Below are 24,667 nucleotides of genomic sequence, written 5' to 3'. Positions count from 1 at the left end.
AAAGATGAAATTAAAATATGAACTTAAAAATAAATTAATTATTTTTATTTATTATTTAGAATTGTTTTTTTTTTTTATTTCAAGTCATATCATTAAATTATTTAATCCAGGATACTTAATTTACTTAATGATTTAAATTAAGTTATTAAATCACTTTAAGCTATTACGTTGATTTATCATACACTCACTTAGATGATATTTGATATAACTTAATATTTATTATCTAATGACATAAATTACCTTTAAGTTAAATTATATTTTAGTTGTTGATTTAAAACTTATTACTTAATTCTTATTTTAAATATTAATATTGTTTGATAAAATTAACTTATGATTTATTCTAAATTATTAATTTGATGCATTTATCTTTATAAATTATAATTAGAGTAAAAGAGATCAAATTACAGTAGAGGTTGTAAAGTAATAAAGAGGATTATGGAGATAATTAAATTAAATAGAAAAAATAAAAATAAAATAAAGTGGTGGATTTAAGAATAAATTAATTATTTTTATTAATTACTTAAAATTATTTTTTTTATTTTAGTTAATAACTTATAAAGTTATTAAGTCGGTTTATTACTATAAAAAGTACCGATCTAATTTCATTAATTTAATTATTTTTGGCCTTTTCTAAGCATTAGTAGTTTATTAAAATAGAGGTTGGTCCACCTTTAAGATTCTAATCAAGAGCAAATTATTTACTTTTTAATAAAATATACATAAATAAATAAATAAATATACGGCGCAGCCCCGCTTTGACCAATGTCTCGTGGGTAAAACACATTCCCGTCCAGATTCAATGTATTTACCCCTTTCTTAATATCCCAATTGGATTTTGCCCCTTCTCCCTTTTACTTCACTCGCCTCTTTTGTTCACGCGCTCCCTCCTTCTCTTTTTACTATTTCAGTTTTCATCTTTTTTTTTTAGAAAAGACTTTTCTCAAAATATATTTTTTTTATAAAGAGAAAAATAATTCTAAATGAATATTTGATTCAATTATATCTTCAAAGATTTTATTTTTGATTATTTTAAAATCTAATTTTTAATTTTTTCATTGCATTTAAAATTTAATTTTTTTTCTTGCATTTGAAATTTATTTATTTATTTGGAAAAATTTAAAGAAAATCAGAATTTTAAGCTAGTGGAGTTGAGAAGTGATAAGAGAGCGCCTGGCACTTTCATCTGAAGCCAAAAAGGACATCCCGTGTCAGGCACGTGACGGCGCACATTAGCAGAGCTCCATCTGATAAAGGAGGGCAAAACATCACCACACTCTCTCTCTCTCTCTCTCTGGTCTTTCCACTTCATCATCCCCACCCAAAAAAATCTCAGTGACCGTTCTTATAAAAAACCGAAGCATTTTTTCTAGGGTTTTGTCTGTCGCTCTCATCCATCTAAGCTCTCGACCTTTTCCGGCCATGGCGACGTCCGTCGGAGCGGCGAACGCCGCCGTCTTCAAGGATCCCAAGATTCAGACTCAGATTCAGACTTTCAAAGCATTCAAGCCTTGGACTGCTCTTCCTGTAACTACTCCACGCTCACGCCCACGCTCGTCTCCTTCAGTCATCAGAGCTGTTTCCACGGTGAGGATTTTCATTTCTATCTGAATTTTCCGTTTGGTTGGTGAGATTTTTTTTTGGATGAAGGAATGAGTTTGGGTTTCTGGAATCGTGAGTGTTGGAGGTTTTTCTGTTTGGTTGCTGAGAAAACATAGGAAAATGGTTTTTTTTTTTTTTTTTTTTAAATTTTTGTGTGTGCGTGCGCGTGTGCGAGGAATGTGTTCTTGGGGTTAGTGAATGAATATTGGAAGGATTGGGATTTATTGGAAATGTAAGTACAGTTTCGTGGTAGCCAAAAGGAGTATAAGTTATTTGATTAGCTTTCTATTGCATGATTAGTTGTTTTCGTGGATCAAGTTTTTGAGCCCCCCAACAAAAAAAGAAAAAAAGAAAAAAGAAAAAGGAAAAAAAGCTACTATGATTTTTCCTCTTAAAAGCAGGTAAAATTCTTTTCTTTTTGTAGGAGGAATGCTGCATTTGCTGAAGTGATTCTCCAAACCGGTTCTCTGCTAAGATTCAGTGCACAGATTACCTTGATTTTGCAGAAAATTACATTTCATGCCACTAAATCTGTGGGGGATGAGATTTGGAGAAGCATTCTATTCATATTTATTAAAATTTTGAACTCAATAATGTTCATATACATTTATTGGCATTAATATGAACTTTTTTCGATTATGTTTCACTCATAAACAAATGGGAGCTGAATCTAAGAAAACTGCTGTAAGTAGGAGAAAAGAAATTCAAATTTTGGATTGTGTTTCTTCTTGTTTTGGAGTTGTGAATGCTAGAAAATGGAGAATAATAAACATGAAGACTCAAAATCTTCAGTCTTCCTCTGTTCCTCTGTTTTTTCAGCAACCAAAAGTAGGTTGCCGAAAGTTATTATATATGTAAGCAAATTTTATTTTAATTTCCATCAAAGTGTAATCTATTCTAAAAGTTATTATAGGTTGATGCTGTGTTGAATGGGTTTCCATTTTGGTGTTGTTACCTGTTGTATGCAAGGGAAAAGTATTGTTTTTCCTTTGTGTGGTGCATAATTTTGTCCTGATTTTTGCTTTTTAATGGAATGGACTAGGGTTTATGAGGAAATTTGCAGGTTTCCAGCTAGATATTCTGTATATTTATGATTAAAATTTTGTGGTCTCTTCTTTTCTTAATAATTGAAAGGATCTATTTGCAGCCAGTAAAGCCTGACACCACTACCTCTGAGCCTAAGCGTAGTAAGGTTGAAATATTCAAAGAACAAAGTAACTTCATCAGATACCCTCTTAATGAGGAGCTGTTAACAGATGCCCCGAATATAAATGAGGCTGCTACGCAATTGATTAAGTTCCATGGAAGCTATCAACAGGCTAACAGAGATGAACGTGGTCCAAAGTCGTACTCATTTATGCTTCGGACCAAGAACCCTTGTGGAAAAGTCCCTAATAAGCTCTACTTAGCCATGGATGATCTTGCTGATGAATTTGGAATTGGAACACTTCGCTTAACCACCAGACAAACTTTTCAACTCCATGGGGTTTTGAAGAAGGACCTAAAGACAGTAATGAGCACCATCATTAGAAGCATGGGTTCAACTCTTGGGGCCTGTGGTGATCTCAACAGGAATGTTCTTGCTCCTGCTGCTCCATTTGCAAGAAAAGATTACCTGTTTGCCCAGGAAACGGCAGATAACATTGCTGCACTCCTAACTCCACAGTCAGGTTTTTACTATGATATGTGGGTGGATGGAGAGAGACTTATGTCAGCAGAACCTCCTGAAGTCACGAGGGCCCGCAACGACAATTCTCATGGAACCAATTTCCTTGACTCACCCGAGCCCATTTATGGAACTCAGTTCTTGCCCCGGAAGTTCAAAGTTGCAGTTACTGTGCCAACAGATAACTCGGTGGATATTTTCACAAATGATGTTGGTGTTGTTGTTGTTTCTGATGCTAATGGAGAGCCTCTGGGTTTCAATATCTATGTGAGATAAACATTCACTCTACTAATTTACTTTTCTTATTTCATTTTGGAGTCTTATAATTGTCTGTTAATTTTTGTTGCAGGTTGGTGGTGGTATGGGAAGAACACATAGATTGGAGACCACTTTCCCACGTCTGTCAGAGTCATTGGGATTTGTACGAAAAGAAGATATACTGTATGCAGTGAAAGCTATTGTTGTTACCCAACGGGAAAATGGGAGAAGAGATGATCGTAAGTATAGTAGAATGAAATATTTGATCGACTCTTGGGGGATTGAGAAGTTCAGAAGTGTTGTCGAGCAATACTATGGAAAGAAATTTGAGCCTATACATGAGTTACCAGAGTGGGAATTTAAAAGTTATTTGGGATGGCATGAGCAGGTTTGTCCTCTTCATGTGGATGTACAATTACTATGTGATCTGCCACCTATCAAAAAATCTGTGATGGCTTTAATTTTGTTTTGGGGTTTTAATAATTAGATCCATCACATGATGATGTTGGGAGTTGTCATACTTCCCTTAATAATCAGATCCTACTAAAAAACCTATGGCCTCTGGCTCTCATTTCTGACTCAGTTCCATGATTGTTTGAAAATTTTTGGCAGGGTGATGGTGGTTTATTTTGTGGGCTTCATGTTGATAATGGTCGTATTGGGGGAAAAATGAAGAAGACATTAAGGGAGGTAATTGAGAAGTATAACTTGGATGTGCGTCTCACACCAAACCAGAACATTATCTTGTGCAATATTCGCAGTGCATGGAAGCGCCCTATCACTACTGCTCTTGCCCAGGCAGGTCTGCTGGTAAGATATTTACTATTTGCCATAAACCTTGGTATTATTTTCTGAGAATGCAACCCTATACACAAAAAAAAAAGAAAAAAGAAATGTCTGAGAATGCAGTTTGCAGTTTGGAAAGAAATGTAGAATTGAGATGGCATCCTCAATTAACCAGAGAATATATGATTTGTCTAATTGTTTGAAGTTGATGTTGACAAGAGTACATTGGTCATAAGAAAAGGATAAAACTGGAAATAATTTTACAGTTACTTTTGGCTCACTGTATGTGTTGATAGTTTTTAGGAAAGCTTAATGTTCAAGAAAAGTGAGTTTCATGAATGTAGCATTGAGATGCCTTCTTTGCTTTACATGCTCATCCTGATTACTATTATTCCATGCTCTGTTTGTTATGTGGAAAAAAACATGAATTTTGTATATAAACTTTTGTATCTCTCTCTCTCTCTCTCTATGCTTAGATATCAGTCACCTTTTTTTTTTTTCTTTATTATCTTGTGCTGAAGTCTTCCATGTATTTGCTAATTCAAATCCTGTTTGCCTGTAGTTATGCTAGTATTTAATTCTATGATTTTTTTCTTGTCTTGACCTCCATCTTGTGCTGAAGTCTTCCATATATTTGCTAATTCAAATCCTGTTCGCCTGTACTTATGCTAGCATTTGTTTCTATAATTTGGCTTTTAAAGTGTCTTACTCTCCTTATAAACCTATCGTAAGAACCTCATAGTCATAATTGAACATATCTTGATTGGTTCTGGTTGTGGACAGCATCCAAGGTATGTAGATCCCCTTAACATAACGGCAATGGCATGCCCAGCTCTACCACTGTGCCCTCTTGCAATAACTGAAGCTGAGCGGGGAATACCTGACCTCCTCAAGCGGGTTCGAGCTGTATTTGAAAAGGTATATTACTGGAAACACAATTCTATTAGTCCAGCAAAGCACCCTAGATGAGAAGTGGCAAATGATCATCAGGTGTAGTTTCCCATTGTTCACTCATTAACAGGATTCTCTATGATATCAGGTTGGTCTCAAGTACAATGAATCTGTGGTTATTCGGGTAACTGGCTGCCCTAATGGTTGTGCGAGACCTTACATGGCTGAACTTGGACTTGTCGGTGATGGTCCCAACAGCTATCAGGTAATTAAACCACTGACTGCATTGAATTTAAAAAGAACTATGAAGAGGTTGATTATTGCCCTTTTAGACAATATGGGATATATTTACACTAAAATATTTGTTATGGTTTTCAAACAGATCTGGCTCGGGGGAACACCCAATCAAACCTCATTGGCGAGAACCTTCATGAATAAAGTTAAGATTCAAGACCTTGAGAAGGTTTTTGAACCTTTGTTCTATTACTGGAAACGCAAGAGACAAACTAAGGAATCATTCGGCAACTTCACCAACCGCATGGTGAGCACTAAAAACATTTTAAGAAATTTTGATCTATTCTTCCTTGGAAAATATATGGAAAAATTGATTTTTCTATCTCAGATTTCTACCTACACCTTAATTTTTTTTCTTTTTTGGTCATTAGAAAATTAACAAGAACCTGTTTATACTGACAACCAAAGTATTGAATCCCACTGTAATTGTTTTTATTGATCTGAACTCTAATTGTTGTTCTTCTTGTCAGGGATTTGAGAAACTTCAAGAGTTGGTTGACAAATGGGAAGGTCCAGTGATGTCTCCATCTCGGTTCAACCTGAAGCTTTTTGCTGACAAGGAGACATATGAAGCCGTGGATGCACTTGCAAAGCTCCAGAACAAGAATGCCCATCAGTTAGCCATGGAAGTAATTCGCAATTTTGTTGCTGCCCAGCAAAATGGCAAAGGTGAATGAGTTGGCGATGGTAGTGGTTCAAAAATATGACAGCCCAGGGAAGTGTTTGAAGAGCAGAAAAATATTGAAGGTGGATGAGGATATATATATCTCTCTTGGCATGGTTACTAGACTGTAACAGCCAAAATAAAAGAGGAGACTGAAGTTTTTCCAAAATAAGTGGATACTTGAGAGTTTTCTCCAAATTTTATTTATGGTCATCTTTTTGTACTGTAGTTTTGCTGGAGTGGATTGTTTACAAGGATCTGGTTCCTGTAGTCGATTTATCCAAGTTGTGCAAGGGTAGTTTCTTGGTTCTCAGATCCCGGCATTTGATCATCTATGTTTAGCTACAATTAGCAAGATCATTTTTGCAGGAAAGACCATGAAGCCTTCTCTGATTGCTTCATACCTTAACATTTTTTTTTTCAAGAAGAGTTTATTTTTTGCTATACTTTCTATAAAGAATTCAACTGAAATGTACTGGTGGTTGAAGATTGAGAGAGAGATCTGGGATTGGTTAATTGGGGTACAACTTACAAGCATATGCACACATATTCTGCTAGTACAATTACTCAACTGGGGTAATATACTTAAATCCTCACTTGTGATAAATACGAGCAGTAGGCATGGTAACACAGACAGCAGCATACTTTTGCCTTTGGCTCATCCGCCATTGCTATCTTCGCTACAGTGCAGGCAGCACGAGCTGTTGCAGCAAAACAAAATCCCTCCTCCCATTTCTTCTGTCTTCCTTGCTGCTGTTCTTCAAATTTAGACTTGGTTCTTGTCTTGAGGTCTAGGCCATGAGGAACCCTCGACGTGCAGTGGTCGTGGTGGAGGGATGTTGCTTGGACTGGGGGTTGCACTGCCTAGGGGTGAGGCTGTCCTCATGGTCATGGAAGCCATCTCTGATACTCTGATACTCTGTTTCTGTCTTCAGCCTCTGAATCATAATCCTAAATATCATTGGTTGAAACGTGAAAGTGAGATTGAGAATAAAGTGGGTTGTTTGACGGCCAGGTCATCCATCCACCAATCCATTTGCTTATCCATTAGACACTTTCCAACCAACTGGTTATGGCCACCTATCTTGGCAAAGATGGGTGGTTCTTGAAGCTTCCTTATAGGTGATGGTGTGTATGGGATGGAAATTTGGCAAGCCCCCATGGTATGGATGGATTGCCCATTATCTTAGTTTTCAGAAAATGGAAAAGAAAAATATCCATGGAGAATAAATTCTAAAAACTAGTATTATGAAAATTTTCTAAATACCTAAATATACCATTCTTTTTCATTATTTAGATAATTATTTTTGCCCAATTTTTTTTTATTTTTATTTTTTTTATATTAATTAAGTTAATTTTTTATTTTTATGTTTATTTTTTAAATTACCAAACTCACTAATGGATTCAATATATTATACCTTACTTGATTCGGAGTCCGTTTGTATAGAAAGAAAATTTAGGTATAGTTGTAGGTATGAAAAAACTGGCATAGTCACTCCCTAACAGTTAATTTGTTCAAGAGCAACCATGGTGGTTTCTTTAGACTAGTCTTATTCTAGGAATTGCTAGTATTAATTGACCTAAATTTTAAGTATCAAATGATTTTTAAAAATTATTACTCTTTGACAAATCTAACCTTGTTTGATTTGAAGTTTATTTTCCAAATGGGAAAATTTAGAAAAATATAATTTTATGCATAGAAGAAATTTACATGGTCATTTCATATCACTTTTCTTTGGAGATATTTCGATTAGCTCAAATTTTGAGTGTCCAAATTATTTTTTACAAATGACTAGATTCATTAACAAATCCAACGTATTTAATGTCGATTCATTTGGAATCCATTTGCCTAATAATAAAATTCAAAATTATGTGTGCCAAATAAATTAGCATAGTAATTTTGGATCAATTTTAGTATTAATTAGCTTAGTGTTCATTTGGATACACTTCTTGTGTAGTGACTTGTCCTAATAAGGGTTGCGAGGAGATAGTGAGCTCACTCTGGATTGGAATCTGAAGTGAAATGACCATCCTAATAAATATATGGAGCATCAAAAGAATGAAACACACTTAGATAATACTAATAAAAAAATGATTAGATACTACGATAGCATAAACAAAGTTTACAAAATGAGCCACATGACTAAGAAAAACTAAATTAAACAGAAATACATATTGAAAATAGACTAGATGTCCTATAGGTTTAACAAGGAAAACACTAGAACTAGATGCCCTCTAAAGTTGATTTTATCTCCTTAATAGGAATATGAAAGTCCTCACATGAAAAACATTAAATCTACAAGGTGAATATAAAGTCCAGTTAATAGTCATGATACAACAGTGTTAAAATGATCAATTCATACTAAAGACAATTCTAAAATATATTTATAATAAATTTGGTAATTTGACTGTAGTATAGAATAATCATAATAGTATTTAAAGAACATATGAGATGTAAAACATGCAATCATAAGTTTGAACATATCTGTGATCAATCGATCGACTATACAAAAGCCTACTACTCATGAATCCCAATATCTACACGGTCTTTAGTGTCTCACTACCCCATATCACAATACTAAAGAACTAATCTTTTGGTCATCCCATTAAGGGCACACCATAGTGTACACTGTTGCTTCGGGTTCTATCCCCTAGCTCGGCATCATAACCCACAATCCCATTTTAGGGCCTCTCCTTTGCTACATAAATGTTATGGAGTTCTAGAACAAAATTGTATGAAGCACGTCATGGATGTACGTGTTATCATGCCCATCAAATACCAATGTCCATAAAGTCTAACAATTTATTATATTATAACAAGGCGTGTAATGTGTTTGGTTGTAAACATATGCATGGTAATAAATAATTTCTTAAAAGTAAGGTAACATTCATTTTTGCAAATTAATATAAATTATATACATTTTGACCAAATAAGAATTCAACATATATCTTATGCCTTTAGAAAAATTAAATAAGTAATATATATAACATATGCAAGAGATATTTATTTTATGAAAAGCTTAGTAAAATCATGCATATCCTAACTACTCGCAAAACTTTTCTCAATCAACACTAGAGTAGAATTTACAATATGACGACTATAAAATCTAAATCCTCCCCTAACAAAAGAAATTTAAGTGGGTTTAGAGATTTGAAAACTCCATAAAAAGGAATTATGATTCTAAGGTTCTCTTTAACTTTTTCTTAATCGGACAACACTTTCACTAAAATACGTAATTTTCCTAAAAATGAAAGGTTAGGCAAATGCAGTCCAATTCAGGTGAAACTTGATCCAAAGAGTGAAACTTGACCCAAAGAGTTTGTTGCTGGTCTTATTAGTAAAAAAAATTATAAGAAGTGATTGATGATGTGGAAATATATAACAAGAATCTGTTAAATTTCCACGTTTTGTTGCTGGTCTTCTTCTTCTTCATCAGCAATCAGGCATCCTCGTTTTATTATTTCTCTCATTGATTTGAATTCATCAATCCCATAAATATCTTTTTAAAAGCATTTGGGATCTAAACATGCAACCCACGTCCTTCCTTCATTCTTTGTTTCTTTCTTTCTCATCGGCATGCAATATTGATATTGAAGAAGCTGATATTTTGATTCTCTTCTATTCATAAGCCTTTTGTTCAAAGTTGCAATGACATCAGCGAGATCCAACTGGTGGTACTGTTGTTCGGGCTGCGCAAACAAGCTTGCTCCTTTTAGTGGTCTCTTTAAGGTATATATATATACTATTTCTCTCTCTCCCTCCCTCCCTCCCTCCCTCTGTACATATAAGTAATAACATACATATTACATTACTCTTGTAGGAACTTCTTTCGCATCGCACTCCGGAAAGTCGTCTCCTCCTCATTCGGGGCAACGGGTAGGATTTTGGATTTTCACCATTGTTACGTACACATGCATGCAAGTTTTTTTCTTGTTAATTGCTGAATATGGCAGTGGATTGACGAATGTGAACTTTCAAGGAAAAGAGTCGATTAATCAAGTTCCAACTTGCGTTACACCTGCTCAGCTTCAAGATGAATGTTGGATGGCTCAAACGAATCTGACCAATATCCACTGTTCTAATTGTGATACTCATGTTGGATGGAAAATTGTAAGATTCATCATTTGTTGTGGGTTTTGTGTTTTATAAATGCATATGCATGAGCCTTGGATTCATATTTACAGATTAATGAGCTCAGCAATCACCCAATAGTCCGTCCAGGCCAATACATACTGCGGATTGATTCTGAGAATGAGATTATTTACTGGGAGAGGCCCAGGCCACGATGAACCTGATTGAAGGAGAAATATGGCTGATGGATGTTGCTAGGTACCAAATCCAAATGGGATCGATGCTACTGTTGACAAGTACCATTACAATTGATTCCATTCATTTCATTTGTTTTCCTATAGAATTCTTCTACTCAATGTTTATCAAGTTCTCCATAATTCCTATAGATGATATAGAAGGAAATCAATCATCCAACCAGACCAGAAGATAATCTCTAAGCACAACACCCAATATAGAAACAAATCAATCTTCCACTCCAGTCACTCTAATCCCATGATTAATTACAACCTAACAATTACCTTGGACCATAAATCAGTTAGAGACATACATCCATGGTAATTATGAAATTCCATATTCAAGAATAGGCACAAATATCTCTTCCTAGTAATTGTACTGTATCAATTCCAGCTTTACATTCCTTTATTTTTTTCTATGTAATACCAATTCATTATTTTATAAAAATGCTAAGTCTGAAACTTCCTAATGTAATAGAGCAGTCGTTTGTTTGAAATATGACTACTAGTGATGAACTATGTCTAATCATTCAATCATTCCACCCATATTTGAGTTTAGTTTCGGTCAAATTGAGCTCCAACAATTTCCTTCTATGGAAAACCCAACTACTACCATTGATACGAAGTTTGAGAATAGCTCATCATATCATGATGAGTGAGGTATCTGCGGCAAAAAAGAATAGACAATATAGAAGAGAAAACTCATAATCTCTTGGCATGTAACTTGGATAAACAATGGTTGTGTTATGGCACTTTAATTTTTATTTCTAGTTAGTTTTTATTTTTATTTAGTTTCTATTTAGTTTACGGAATAAAGGATCCTTAGGATCCGTGGGGTCCCTCAATCTTTAGTTTCTATTTCTTTTTAGTTTTTATTTTTATTTAATTTCCTCTATAAAATAAGAAGAGTGTAATGGGGAAAGGGATAAAAAAAATAATTTCAATAAGAAAAATTTGTTCTTTCAATTTTGTGTCTTCTCCTTGGGTCATAAGAATTGTTATTAGAGCATGGTCTTCACACTAATCATCACAAAAAGGACTAGAGGGAACAATGTAGACTTAAAGATATTATTAAAAAAACGAGTCATAGGTATATATGAAAGATAAGCAACAACGTTATGGAGAGAGTTAGAGAACAAGAAAATATGAGAAAGAAGGTTGGAGACTATAGCTTGAAGTTCAACTTGGGAATTGGAATTAAAAAATCTAGCAACATCACATATCTTCACTTTAAGGTGAATTATGAGGCACTTCATAGATCATTTTGAGGTAATCTATATATTGGTTCAAAACTGAGGAAGTCAGAAGTCCAATGTTTCAAACAGTTTTTAAATCAAAGCTGGAAATAGGAAGTTATATTTGATTGAAATTAACTAGATAGAATAGGTGATTTTGGATTCAAAATGGAACTAATGAATTTGAATCCAATTCAAACTTTTCCCAAATTTGAATTCATCCATTGCCCTTGGGAAGAAACCAAACTTGAATATTAATCCCATTTGAATTTGGACTCCTATTCAATTTGTCCATTGCCACTTCATGCTTGAACCTCCTCCAATTCAAATTTGACAGTTTTTTCACTCCACCAACTCAGGATTGGTCTGCATCATTTAGAAGCCATAATTTTTTAGTATTTTAGAATTTTTTTTAATAAGTTTTGAATTAGAAGATGCAACATGTCCCTTTTAAGGTCATGTATATGCTTTCTTTTAGGGTTTAAGAAAGAGGTGAAAATGTAAGGGGAGAGATTGATTTCTTTTCTTGAATTCTTGAGTAAAGCTCTAGTTTTCTTTTCCATATTTCTATTCTATTTTCTTGGAAACAAAACTTGGGTTGTGAGGAGAAATCCTTCGTCATGTTTGATTAACTTGATGGAACCGAAGATGCTAACATGAAGGTGAAGAATCTAGAGAAGAAGAGAAGAAGTAACAAAAACATAATAAAGTTATTGTTTTCTTTATATTTCAAGTTTGAATTAGTAGGAATAAATCCTCTATATTAGTTCACCTCACATAAGATACAAATGATACTTACCAAGCTACTAGTAATTCTTTGGAAGGCCTTGATCACTAGTGTACTTAGTTTGATCCTACTCTTAATGAATCAAGGGTCGAATCTAGAGATCGATATAGGCTAGCTTTTGATTAAATAAAATTGAAAACCAAAATTAACTTTGATTGGGTTGGGCAATCCAATTTTAAAAATAAAATATAAGTTTTGGATGCAATATTGGTCCTAAGATTCAATTTGAACTTGAATTGAATTTGGTCTAGTTGATGAAGAGATAGACATGGATCTCAAATACTTTATGACCTTTTGCCCTATGGCTCTCTCTTGTACCTTGGCATGTGAGATGGTGGAATCCTTTATAAAGGGATGAAGGCTAAGGTTCTCTCTGTTTGGAAGACAAAATGATTGATGTTCTAAGGCCTAAACCCTTAAGGGGATTTATATAGAATTACTTATGAGCTTAAGTGACTTAAACTGATATTGGGTTTAGGTCATTTAATCTAGCCCATTAGGTCCTAATTAATTAGTCGAAGTCATATAAGGTTAATGAATTGGAGTCTAATAGGGTTAATTAATTAATTAGCCAAATAAAAAAAAATTATAAGCTATTGTGCATTTTATGTATTTACTAAAGGCCTTTATACACACATATGAATAAAAAACTCAAATATCCCTCAAACATTGTGTCACCGAGGAATATGAGCTCAAGTAAGAACCATTGAGACTCTTAAAAAAATTCTGACTCACTCATAGCCAAATTCTGAAGTTGAATCAACATTCCACTATAGAGAGCCAACTGCAATCTAATATCCTATAATATTAAATTGAGACACAAAACTTGGATTTGTGACCTACTAATGACTACATGCAAGCTCCCTATGAATTAGTATTTGTAATCTAATGAGATGAATGTTATAAACCTCTCAATATTACCTTTATAATTCTTTAGTCTTTGATTATCTTATTATGTGATCAATTGATATGCTATAACTCTCTAAGACCATACTTCAAATTTCACTCAAGGAATTTCTATGGATACAAATTTTATGATCACATATCCTTAGAATCATCCAAAATGAAACACTACCTCAAACCCACGAGATATCATGGTTTCTACTTTGAGAATACTTATTGTCACTTGCCTTAATCAATAGCGGCATAATCGATAAGGAATATATAATGACCTTAAGATCTCACTAGTAGTTCAATGCCATTGGCAACCTTAGCACTAGCTCAACATTATCTTAAGGTTAAGAGCTCATGGAACATAGTAGCTTGGTGAAGTCATGGCTACTAATATCCAATGTTGTGACTCACCATAGGTTATGTGCAGTTTGTAACCATACATACTAGTGCACTTATCATGAGAATCTTATCTTAATGACCAAGACAAGTTATACCTCAAATTAGGAGGTAGTGCACTACAACCTTAGATAAATTACCGGAGTCCATGAACCAATTGTGGGTTAGTAATCAATTTGCAAGGAACTTATGACTTAGAACTTTTAGGCAACTCTTAATATACCTAAATCATGTGCAATGAAAATAATGTAGGTATAAATGTTCAAAAGGAGAACTAGAATCATAACATAAATATCAACAAAATCTATTTATTATTAATGAAATTTATTTATTATGACATTATATCATGCTTTTTAAGACTCTATCCTTACAATTTCATGGTCACTTTGAGCATAGTTTCAAGCCATGTTCTATTAGTTAAGGGCATTGAAATCTATAAGTATAAGGTAGAGATAATTGCCAATCTTTCCACTTCTAGGACAGTGAGAGATGCAAAATCTTTTCAAGGATATGTAGGGTTTATAAGAGGTTTATTCAAGGATTTATTATTATAGTTTGGCCATTGTGCCCATTGTTGACTAAAGATAAACCTATTGAGTGGATCAATGAATTCCAAGAGGTATTTGAGAGGCTTAAACCTTTGTTTATCACCATATCTATTATGTACCCATCATACTAGTGTTACCTTTTAAGTTGATGTGTGATGCTAGTGATTAAGCCATATGAACCACACTTGGGCAAAGAGTGGACAAGAAGCCCCATGTGATCTTCTATTATAATAAATCTCGAGATAGTACTGGAATGAACTATTCCTAGCAATGTTTTTGACTTTGTATAAGTTTTGTCCTTATCATATAGGTTCACTGGTGTTCAACATCTACCATTTAGACTTGAAGTTTTTGCTTGCTAACAAAAATGCTAAGCATATGTAGGTTGATTAGGTAAATTTTTTTTATTGCAATAGATTCATTTTATCAATAAGTATAAAGAAGTCTATAATATGGTGGTTGATCACCTTTCAAGGTTAGTATTTGAGGAGAAAGAAGAGTTAATTATCATGAATGATGACTTCTCGGATGAGTATGTAGTGCCCTAGTATGTGCACATTGTGCCCTATGTCTTCAAATGTTACCTTGGTAAGATTATTACAACGTGCGTATCAAATGAGGAAGGGCCTAATATCCTTAAGATTATATAATTAACACGACTGTGTTAGTTACCTGTCTATTAATATTTTCAAAACATAGAGAAAAATAAATAATAGCATTTCTCTAATAGCCAATTTCATTATATTATAATTAAGTTGCCTTCTAATATAGCGACTAGTGATTCTTCTAAAAAGCTGCATTAATACCAAGCTAACCCTTTATGGTATTAGGTAACACATCTAAACAAGTTCACTTCAATAAAAATAATAATAATATTTTAATTAAATCGTACACTTTGAAAATTTCCTTTTTTTTATTATGATGGTGTTAATGGTATTTATTAGTTACAAACATTAAATTGGAAATGATTTATCAAATAATAATTATAATTATGAATGTTTTACATGAAAATGATATTGTAGAAATAGTGATTTGAGATTTTAATTAAGAAGCTACAATTTTTTATTTTTTATTTATTTTTGAAAAATATTTAAAGACTAGAAAATTTTCTAACAATTTAAAAACTATAAAATACATTATTATTATTATTATTAAAAATAACTAACTTTATTTAAGAATTCATTACTATTATTATTAAAAATAACTAATTTTATTTAAGAATTCACTGAAAGGTCCAAGAATTTTGAATGTATAAAAAAAAAAATGCTTAATAGGGGAATTATTATATTTAATGAAATTAATAAATAAATGCTTTAGTGATCTAGTTACAAAACACCAATGTTCTTGATTAAATTTAATAAAACAATCAACACTACCTCACTCACTTTGTCTTGCTTTCTTTCATTTTCCCTCGTTTTCCCAGGTTGTGTCACTTTCTTTCTTGCTTTCGAGAATTGAAGTTGGGTTCGTAGAGCTTTGAAGAAGGTGTTGGAAGTAGTAGTTGCTTTGACATTCAATGTTTTGTTGTTGGACTTCTTCATCATCAATCAGGTATCATTCTTTCTTTGTCAATGTCTCTCACTGATTTCAACTAAGGGGAGTTGTTTCAGAGAAGTCTTCAAGAAATTGATAGTCAGCTAGAGTTTCTGATTCCACTTCCTTTACTCTTTCTTTCTTTCTTTCTCTCGTTCTTTCTTGCTTTCTCAATATTGATATTGAAGAAGCTGATACTTTGATTTACTTCGATTAAGCATTTTGTTCAAAATTACAATGTCATCATCAACATCCGAAGCCGACGTGTGGTTGGTGATGGCGTTACATTGATCCATTTAGGTTAAAGATAAAGGTCAAACGACAGATGTGGATTTTGTGTTTTATGTATATGCAGATAATTTTAGGTGGTATTTATTTTTTTTTGGCTGATTTTGATTTTTTCTATTCAACCAAAAAACAAACACCACCTTAGACTATATTTGGTTGGTCGGTAGTAACAGGAGATAGGATAAGAAAGTGGATATTATATCATATCCCACGTTTGGTTAGTGATAGATATGATAAATTATCTTATCACTTATCCTATCTTATTTTCGATTAAATATAGGATCTTATAAGTAATGAAATATATTGTTACGATTTAAAATATATATATATAAAGATTATTATTTGATGAGGTTGGTTTAAAGTTGTTTTGGATCAAGGTAATGTTTCTCAACCAATTAAATGAAATTTAAAACAAAAAAGTAGAATGAAAGAAAATAGATAAGATAAGCACAAATTTTCATTAAAATTTAAAATTTAAATTAAAAGAAAAAACAAGATACACATCATATCTTATTAACTGAATTCCAACCAATCATAAAAATAACCTAAAAGAAAAAAATTCTGTGACTTACCAGCAATCCGTTTCAAATTAGACTCCTCCTTGACCTCAAATCATAGTAGTACGTATTATATTTGGGATTTTCCCAAAAGGAGACGACAGAGTAGAGAAAACTCAGGGAAATAGACCAGAAAGAGGAGAAAACTCAGGGAAATAGACCAGAAAGAGGAGAAAACTCAAACTCAGGCTTACTCTCAATCTAAAAAAAATGAATCTTTCAGAACTTAGTGAGGATGCAAGTCTACAAACAGTAGTGGGAAAAGCAGAAGAAGTGGAGAATAGTAGTAGTCAAGGTGGAGAGCTTTTTGATCTTAATTCTTTACCACCAGGATACATATTTAATCCCACAGATGCCGAAAGTATAGTTTTCTACTTGAGGAAGAAGATTGATAATCAGTCATTGCCACCGAACAAGATAATAGAAGTCAATCTTTATGCTTATGATCCTGATGAACTTGCAGGTTACTTATTTCTATATTCAAGTTCAATTGCTTCTTTATATATTATTTAGTACTTTTGCTCTTTTGCTAATAATTAATGATCTCGTGAATGAGTATTGAATGAGATGTAACATGGGCGGTCATTTATTTTTGGCTATTGAAGTTTAAATGGTTTGCAAAGATGTTTTGAATTAGGGTTTTAGTAGGGTTTTACTTCTCTTTAGTATTATTGGCATAAGTGAATTGATTTTTATTTTGATCGATTTTACTCAGCGATATACGAGCCAACCGGGAATGATGAATGGTTCTATTTCACTCCAAGGGAAAGGAAATATCGGAATGGGCAACGTCCCAATAGGTCAATTGGAGAAGGATACTGGAAGGCCACCGGAGCTGATAAAGAGATCAAATTTGAGGATCGAACGGTGGGGTATCGGAAAGCTTTAGTCTTCTACCGAGGAAGCCCTCAAAACGGAGTCAAAACCAACTGGATCATGCATGAATTCACAGTTGCTAAACCTCCCGGGCCTCCAAGAAGAAGTGGTGTCAATGATATGAGGGTATATATTAAGTCCTCTTTTCATTTATTTTATATTGTATGTTAAGACACTTGTGCAGATTAATATGTATCATAATGTTTCTTGTTTGTTTGTTTGTTTGTTTTTGTTGCAGTTGGATGACTGTGTTCTATGCAGAGTCTATAGGACAGACGAAAGGATCTACAAAAGATCACGGGATGCGTCTAGGCTTGATGAATCAGGCCCATCAAGCTCTAAGATTCCGAGACTTGACCTTAACCCTAATCCTAATGGGGTCAATAATCCATATGAGGAGCAGTACTATTATAATAGCATCCAGATGCCTCTCCAAGCCCAACAGCAACAACCTAGAACTGAAATATTCCAAGCCCCTCAAGAACCAGATCATTTTGCTCTGCAAAGCAACACCCAATACCCCATCCTGGACCCTAGTGTCTTGATGCCACTGCCCACTCCTCATCAGTCTATACACTATATTGGGAACGAATTTGGAGGTCAGGGTCTAGATAACTTTGATATAATGAATGGCGCCATTGGCAACAGCAGCTTTGATGCAGGGAATAGTAATGATTTTGGCAACGTCCCTGGGTTCGATTCAACTGATTATGTATATCCGATGATTGATTATGGCAACCATGCTGCACCGATGCCTTCAAACATGAATGGCAACTACGGCCGGCAGCTATAGTAGTAGTTATATTTGCTGGGTTTTCTGGACATAGTAGTGTTGTTATTATTACATGTTGGTAGAATATTGCATTTCATGTCATTCATGTAATCGAAATTTTTGTAATAGGAGTAAATACATATATACAAGTTTGAACCCCCAACACTGGGTTTTTTCCTTTTTCTTTCGGTTGAATGTCATTAAACTTTATAACTTGTTCAGAGTAACTAACAAACAATTAATGACTTAATGAAAAGAAAAATAGAGAGATGGAAAACATCATCAAATATTTATGAATAGTTAAGAAAATTTTAAATCATTAGTCTTTTAGTTTAAAATTTTGACAATTTTCTCTACATGTATGTATATGGCACAAATGGAGGTCCTAGATTATACTATTTGCTTGCTAACAAAAATGTCAAGGTTGATCAGGTAGATCTTTTTATTGCAAGAGATTCATTTGATCAATAAGCATAAAGAAGTCTATAATGTGGTGGTTGATCACCTTTCAAGGTTATTTCTTGAGGAGAAAGAAGAGTTAATTCTCATAAATGATGAACCTAATTTGGGCATATTGTGAAATATTGGGTAGTAGGCAAGGTCTCAAGATTGGAGTGCCAAAGATTGAAAAAGTATCTTTAAAAAATTTTGGAATTTCTATGGGATGATCTAGATGTCTTCAAATGTTGCTTTGATGAGATTATTACAAGGTGTGTATCAGATGAGGAAGGGCTTAATATACTTAAGATTATATAATTAACATGATTCTGTTAGTTACCTCCTTATTAATATTCTTGCTGGTCTAGTATTGAGAATTTTCCAACTCACCATAACTTGACATATTTATATTTTCAAAATATAGAGAAGAATAAATTAATAGCATTTCTATATATATTTCATAAAAAATAAAAAATTGCATGTAACTCATGGTACTTTTAAAAAGATTGCTTCTCTTATGCCCAACTTCTTCATATTATAATTGAGTTGCCTTCTAACATAGTAACCAACGATTCGTCAAAAAGGTTGCATTAGTAACAAACTGACCTAAACAAGTCCATTTCAACAAAAACAATAATATTTTAATTAATTAAATCACATAATTTGAATTTTTCTTTTTATTAGTTACAAATATTAATATGGGAATGATTTATCACATAATAATTATAATTATGAATGTTTTACATGAAATAAACATTGGAGAATAGTGATTTGAGGTTTTAAAATACTGCAAATCTTTACTTTTTGAAAATATTTAAAGAGTAGAAAATTTTCTAACAATTTTAAAATATAAATTTCATTATTATTATTATTAATACAAATAATAAACTTTATTTAAGAATCCACTATATGAACGGTCCAAATGAATTTTGAATGTATATAAAATAATGCTTAATAGGGAAGTTATTATATTTAATGAAATTAATAAATAAATCCTTTAGTGATCTTGTCATAAAACACCAATGTTCTTCATTAAAATTAATAAAAAAAAATTACAGAGTTGATGGATGACGTGGAAATATAACAAGAATCTGTTAATTAGTAACTAAGTAGGCAACCTTCTCAATCTGCAGTATAATTATACCAATCATATTCACAACTGCTTCTCCAAGAAAAACAACCTACTCTCCCTCTCTTACATTCTCTTGATCGCTTTGACATTCAACGTTTTGTTCTTCTTCATCATCATCATCAATCAGGTATCCTTCTTTCTCTTGCTGTCTCTCGTTTTCCCTCGTATTCCCTGGTTTTCTGTCACTTTCTTTCTTGCATTCGAGAATTGAATTTGGGTTCGCAAGGCTTTGAAGAAGGTGTTGGAAGTAGTAGTTGCTTTGATATTCAACGTTTTGTTGTTGGACTTCTTCATGAATCAGGTATCCTTCTTTCTTTGTTAATTGCTCTAATTGGTTTCAATTAAGTGTCGTTGATTCAGAGAAGTCTTCAAGAAACTGATAGTCTCTTTCACTTGGAGTATCTGATTCCACTTTCCTTCTCTTTCTTTCTCTGGAGAACTGAGATGAGCTATTTTCAAACATTAGACCTTTTCTTTTTATTTCAATGCTGATGAGTATCTTTTTCAGATCATCGAATAGGATTTGGAATCTGCAACTCACTTCCTTTTTTCTTTCCCTCTTTCTCTCTCCCTTTCTTTCTTTCCTTCTTTATCAGCATTGATATTGAAGAAGCTGATACTTTGATTAGGCATTTTGTTGTTCAAAATTGCAATGTCTACGCCAACATCTGAAGCCTACGAGTGGTTCTGTTGTGGGGATTGTGATAACAAGCTTGCTCCTTTTAATGGTCTCGTTAAGGTATATATATGTATGCATACCTCTGTACGTATACAGGTGCATAGTTTTAGTTAAAGTAATAACATACATATCTTATTGTTCTTGTAGGAACTTGTTTCACAATGCAATAGCGAAAGTAGTTGGCTCCTCTTTCGTGAAAACACGTAAGATTATGGATTTTCACCATTGTCACACATGCATATATTTATGTGGACCTCTTTGTTTCTTATTAATTGCTGGATTTCTGTATGTGTTAGGGTTGGAAACAAGAAATAAAATTCGATTAATGCATCTTTGGCACATATTAAATTGTGTACATAAAATTTATGGCAGTGGCTTGAATGTGAAGTTTAAAGGAAGAAAGGCAATTAATCTACCTCCAGCTAGTATTACGTCCATTCAGGTTACAGATGAAGGTCGGATATCTCATACTGATGTGGCCAATATCCACTGTTCTAAATGTGAAGGTCATGTTGGGTGGAAAATTGTAAGAATCATCATTCCCTTGTGGATTTTATGTTTTATATATGTACGTTAGCCTTGGATATATAATCTTAAGGTACATATTTTGGTGATTTACAGATTCATGAGCACAGCGATGACCCAATAATCCATAAAGGCCAATTCATACTGCATAATTCTTTTGGGGGAGGCAGACTTTCTCTCAAGTTATAAAATGGGTGGACAAAAATATGGCAGATGGATCTACCAATTAATCAGATTTCTGATTCTGTTTGTTTTCCTATCATGGCTGTAGATGTAGGTACCAAGTCCAAATGGGATGCTGCTGTTTGAGAAGTGTTATAATTGATTGGATTCATTTCTTTTCCTATAGAATTCTTCTATCCAATGTTGAGTGAAAAATTGTGATAGCTTTACTACTGTTCCATTCAGTTTGCATTTTGGAATGAATGTGTCCATGAGAAACATATAAAATTATAGGGATGCATGGCTCATCGTGCCATGCTTTTCAAGACTCTATCCAAACAATTCATGGTCAATTTGAGCATGGTTTCAAGCCAAGTTGTGTAAGCTGAGGGCATTGAAAAAAATAGTTTCTAACAATCAAGGTAATTGCCAACCTTTTTACCTCTAGGACAGTGGAGAGATATGAGATCTTTTAAGGCGATGTAGGGTTTACAAGAGGTTTCATTCAAGGATTTAGTAGTATTGTAGTATAGTTAGACCATTGTGCCAATTATTGACTAAATATAAACCTATTGAGTGGATCAATGAATTCCAAGAGGTATTTGGGAGGCTTAAGCCTTTGCTTATCACAGCACCCATCATGTAGCTGGCAGACTAGTTGCCCTTTTGAGCTGATGTGTTGACACTAGCATTAATTAAGCCATATGCAACCATGCTTGGGCAAAAAAGGACAAGAAGCCTATGTGATCTTTTGTGCTAATAAAGTTTGAGATAAAACCTATATGAACTATTCCACAATGGAAAAAGAGCTCCTTGGAATGTTATCCACTTTGTATGAGTTTAATCCGTACCATATGGTGTTTAATATCTACCATTCAGCCTTGAAGTATTTTCTAGCTAACAAAAATACCAAGCATAGGTTGATTCGGTAGATCTTTTTGTTACAAGAAATTCAATTGATCAATAAGCATAAAGAAATATAATGTGCTGGTTGATCATATCTCAAGGTGATGATTTGAGGAGAAAGAAGAGTTAATACTCATAAATTGACTCCTCAGATGAGCAATTACTAGTTGCCCATGTAGTACCCTAATTGGTGCACATTGTGAACCATTTGGTGGTAGGCAATGTCTCGATGAAGTGCCAAAGATTGAAAAAGTTTCTTTTTAAAAATTAGGAATTTCTATGAGATGATCCGTATGTCTTTTGAAAGTTGCATTATACCAAAAATACCAAACTAAACCTTTAAGCTAGTTTTTATTATTATTTTTTTTTATTTTTTTAAATTTAAAGGAAAATATAAAGAAAAGAATAAAAAAGGAAAGTAGAATCATCTGCCATTACCACCACCACCACCATCGAGCAAGATAGAAACTATTAGTTCTTCACCCATTGGACAAAACCTATACCCTGGTGGTAAAGAGTTGAGACCAAGGAGGAGTCTAGTTGAAAAGAACGGGTACCGTTAATAACTTACGGGTTTTATTTGTTTATTTATTATGATTGAATGGAATTCGATTAATATGTGCCTTGTTATTTTTAAAATTTTAAATTTTAATTTTTTAATGAAAATTTGTGCTTATCTTATATTTTTTCTTTCTTTTTATTTATTTTTATTTTTAAATTTCATTTAATTGTATTAATCTTAATTTTCATGGGAAGTGGCCCAATGAAATTGCTCGAGAAACATTACCATGATAAAAAAAATAACGAAATTTAAGACTAGCAAGAATGATCATTGCACCCACTTATGGCTGTTTAATTTATTTTTTTCCTAACTACAATATTATTCCATAAAATAACTCTTACTTTATTAAAATAAACATAACCAACTCATGTAGTATGCTCAACTGCAATCCACAGTATATGTAACAGGTGATTCCTAACTGTTTTTCTCAAAACAAAAAAAAATAACCAACTCTCCCTCCCTCTCATTTTCTCTCTTGTTCCTCTACTTTCTTGGGAAAATTTATGGTGATAGTCCTCCAACTGAAACTCATCTTCATCTGGAATAGAATTGTTGGGCAATCTTCTTGATGAATATCAGGTATTCTCTCACTTCAAATCTCCAGTTCCAAAGTATGTGCAAACTGCAAGCCTCATTAATCATCCTTCCTTTCTCAATTTGTTAGCCCCGAATCAAGAAGCTAGCTGGTATTTCTGGTTTCTCTCATTCAACAATTTCTTTCTAGTTCCAATGGAAATGCCCGAGGCTGAACCTCCACCAGAAATTCGCGAAAACCGACACCCTCTCCCACCAGAAATTCAAGAAAGCGATATTGAAGAGATTTACAATGCTATTGAATATATTCTTGATCAAGATCAAGAAGTTCTTGCTCAGATGTTCACTTGTACGAATTGCCATACTGACTTAGCCAGCCTGAATGATTTCATTGAGGTACTTGCTGTTTTCCCTATAATGATTTACCTGTGATTTATACTGATATGGCTACTTTATCCCCCAAGATTTCATGCTTTCGTTGCTACTTTTCCTAGGATATTGACCCATTAGACGATTCCCCCGTGCGCAGCTTACTCTTCAATAACGTGTAAGGTTCTCATTTCTCATCATAGAAGTATAGGAGTGCTGCTTTTTCTTGTTCAAGGTCACCACATAAATTTCTGAAGGCACTCTGGTTGAGAAGAAGGAAATTAAAGCATTCTTCTTAGCCAGTTAATTTTCTTGATTGGTTTTCATTGGTTCTGTGATTAAAACATACTCACTTCTTTGGATTTTGATTGTTTATATAAACAGTATGAATGTGAACTTTGGAGGAGTACAACACCGAGTTTCTACGCATCTACATCAAACTGAAGTGGACGTGAGCCATATCCACTGTAATTCATGCCAAAGTTTTGTTGGGTGGAAAATAGTAAGGACTTATGGAACATTGCCACCAGTAAGGACTTATCGATCAATCCCATCTTACAAATTATTCTATCTTCATACATTAGCAAGCTTTAATCTTAGGGATATGATGAATATCAGATACAGGTTCACGGGTATGGAGTCCACCCAGTAATCCTCGCAGGCCAAGCCGTGCTGCTAGTTAATATGACCGACGGATGAGCTTGCTTCTTTAAAGGAAAAAAGCTCCACTATGCCATAGATGGCTGGTTCTGCTTTTAAGCTTGCGGAAACAATGACAACATACTCTGCAACTTTAGTAGGTTTCTGTAGAATTCTTTGCTGTCTGAATGAAAAAAATTGTGAATGTAAATGAGTTTGGATCTTCGTTTCTTCTTTGCATCAGATGCCATCTATGGCATGGCTGACGGCTCTAAGGATTTTCAAACTCAAAATGCGTCATTCATATGTGTTTTTATGTGACTCTCATACATCGCCATATCGATTTTCAAAAAGTAAACACAATTATGATCT

General features: G+C 33.5%; 5 protein-coding genes across 6 annotated transcripts; all 5 read left to right on the top strand.

Moving 5' to 3' along the window:
- The first annotated feature begins 1,277 nt into the window (after positions 1 to 1,277).
- Positions 1,278 to 6,604, top strand: LOC117916208 (sulfite reductase 1 [ferredoxin], chloroplastic). The gene is made up of 8 exons (XM_034832125.1): positions 1,278 to 1,584; positions 2,747 to 3,532; positions 3,615 to 3,911; positions 4,136 to 4,333; positions 5,093 to 5,227; positions 5,349 to 5,465; positions 5,583 to 5,741; positions 5,965 to 6,604. The coding sequence occupies exons 1-8, from the start codon at positions 1,420 to 1,422 to the stop codon at positions 6,169 to 6,171; spliced, it is 2,064 nt and encodes a 687-aa protein (XP_034688016.1). The 5' UTR covers positions 1,278 to 1,419; the 3' UTR covers positions 6,172 to 6,604.
- Positions 6,605 to 9,642: 3,038 nt separating this feature from the next.
- LOC117916047 lies at positions 9,643 to 10,997 on the top strand. Its single transcript, XM_034831851.1, has 4 exons — positions 9,643 to 9,888; positions 9,980 to 10,035; positions 10,113 to 10,269; positions 10,344 to 10,997. Exons 1-4 carry the CDS (start codon positions 9,808 to 9,810, stop codon positions 10,446 to 10,448), a joined length of 399 nt encoding a protein of 132 aa, XP_034687742.1. The 5' UTR covers positions 9,643 to 9,807; the 3' UTR covers positions 10,449 to 10,997.
- A 4,718-nt stretch (positions 10,998 to 15,715) lies between these two features.
- Positions 15,716 to 21,570, top strand: LOC117916048. Of its 2 annotated transcripts, XM_034831853.1 has the most exons (6): positions 15,716 to 15,874; positions 20,146 to 20,220; positions 20,516 to 20,658; positions 20,746 to 20,801; positions 20,971 to 21,124; positions 21,220 to 21,570. In XM_034831853.1, exons 3-6 carry the CDS (start codon positions 20,572 to 20,574, stop codon positions 21,310 to 21,312), a joined length of 390 nt encoding a protein of 129 aa, XP_034687744.1. In that variant the 5' UTR covers positions 15,716 to 15,874; positions 20,146 to 20,220; positions 20,516 to 20,571; the 3' UTR covers positions 21,313 to 21,570. The 2 variants fall into 2 exon arrangements, with proteins under 2 accessions (XP_034687744.1, XP_034687743.1); XM_034831852.1 differs by lacking the exon at positions 15,716 to 15,874 and having other exon boundaries at positions 19,998 to 20,220.
- LOC117916046 (NAC domain-containing protein 2-like) lies at positions 16,723 to 18,500 on the top strand. Its single transcript, XM_034831850.1, has 3 exons — positions 16,723 to 17,164; positions 17,417 to 17,703; positions 17,816 to 18,500. Exons 1-3 carry the CDS (start codon positions 16,912 to 16,914, stop codon positions 18,368 to 18,370), a joined length of 1,095 nt encoding a protein of 364 aa, XP_034687741.1. The 5' UTR covers positions 16,723 to 16,911; the 3' UTR covers positions 18,371 to 18,500.
- Positions 21,571 to 23,204: 1,634 nt separating the features above from the next.
- On the top strand, positions 23,205 to 24,319 carry LOC117915588. Its single transcript, XM_034831181.1, has 4 exons — positions 23,205 to 23,332; positions 23,418 to 23,683; positions 23,782 to 23,834; positions 24,041 to 24,319. The coding sequence occupies exons 2-4, from the start codon at positions 23,483 to 23,485 to the stop codon at positions 24,306 to 24,308; spliced, it is 522 nt and encodes a 173-aa protein (XP_034687072.1). The 5' UTR covers positions 23,205 to 23,332; positions 23,418 to 23,482; the 3' UTR covers positions 24,309 to 24,319.
- Positions 24,320 to 24,667: the final 348 nt, after the last annotated feature.

This window comes from Vitis riparia, chromosome 6, assembly GCF_004353265.1.
Source record: "Vitis riparia cultivar Riparia Gloire de Montpellier isolate 1030 chromosome 6, EGFV_Vit.rip_1.0, whole genome shotgun sequence".
NCBI lineage: Eukaryota > Viridiplantae > Streptophyta > Magnoliopsida > Vitales > Vitaceae > Vitis > Vitis riparia.
The sequence above is the reverse complement of the archived record's forward strand: the minus strand, read 5'-3'. Positions and strand labels throughout refer to the sequence as shown.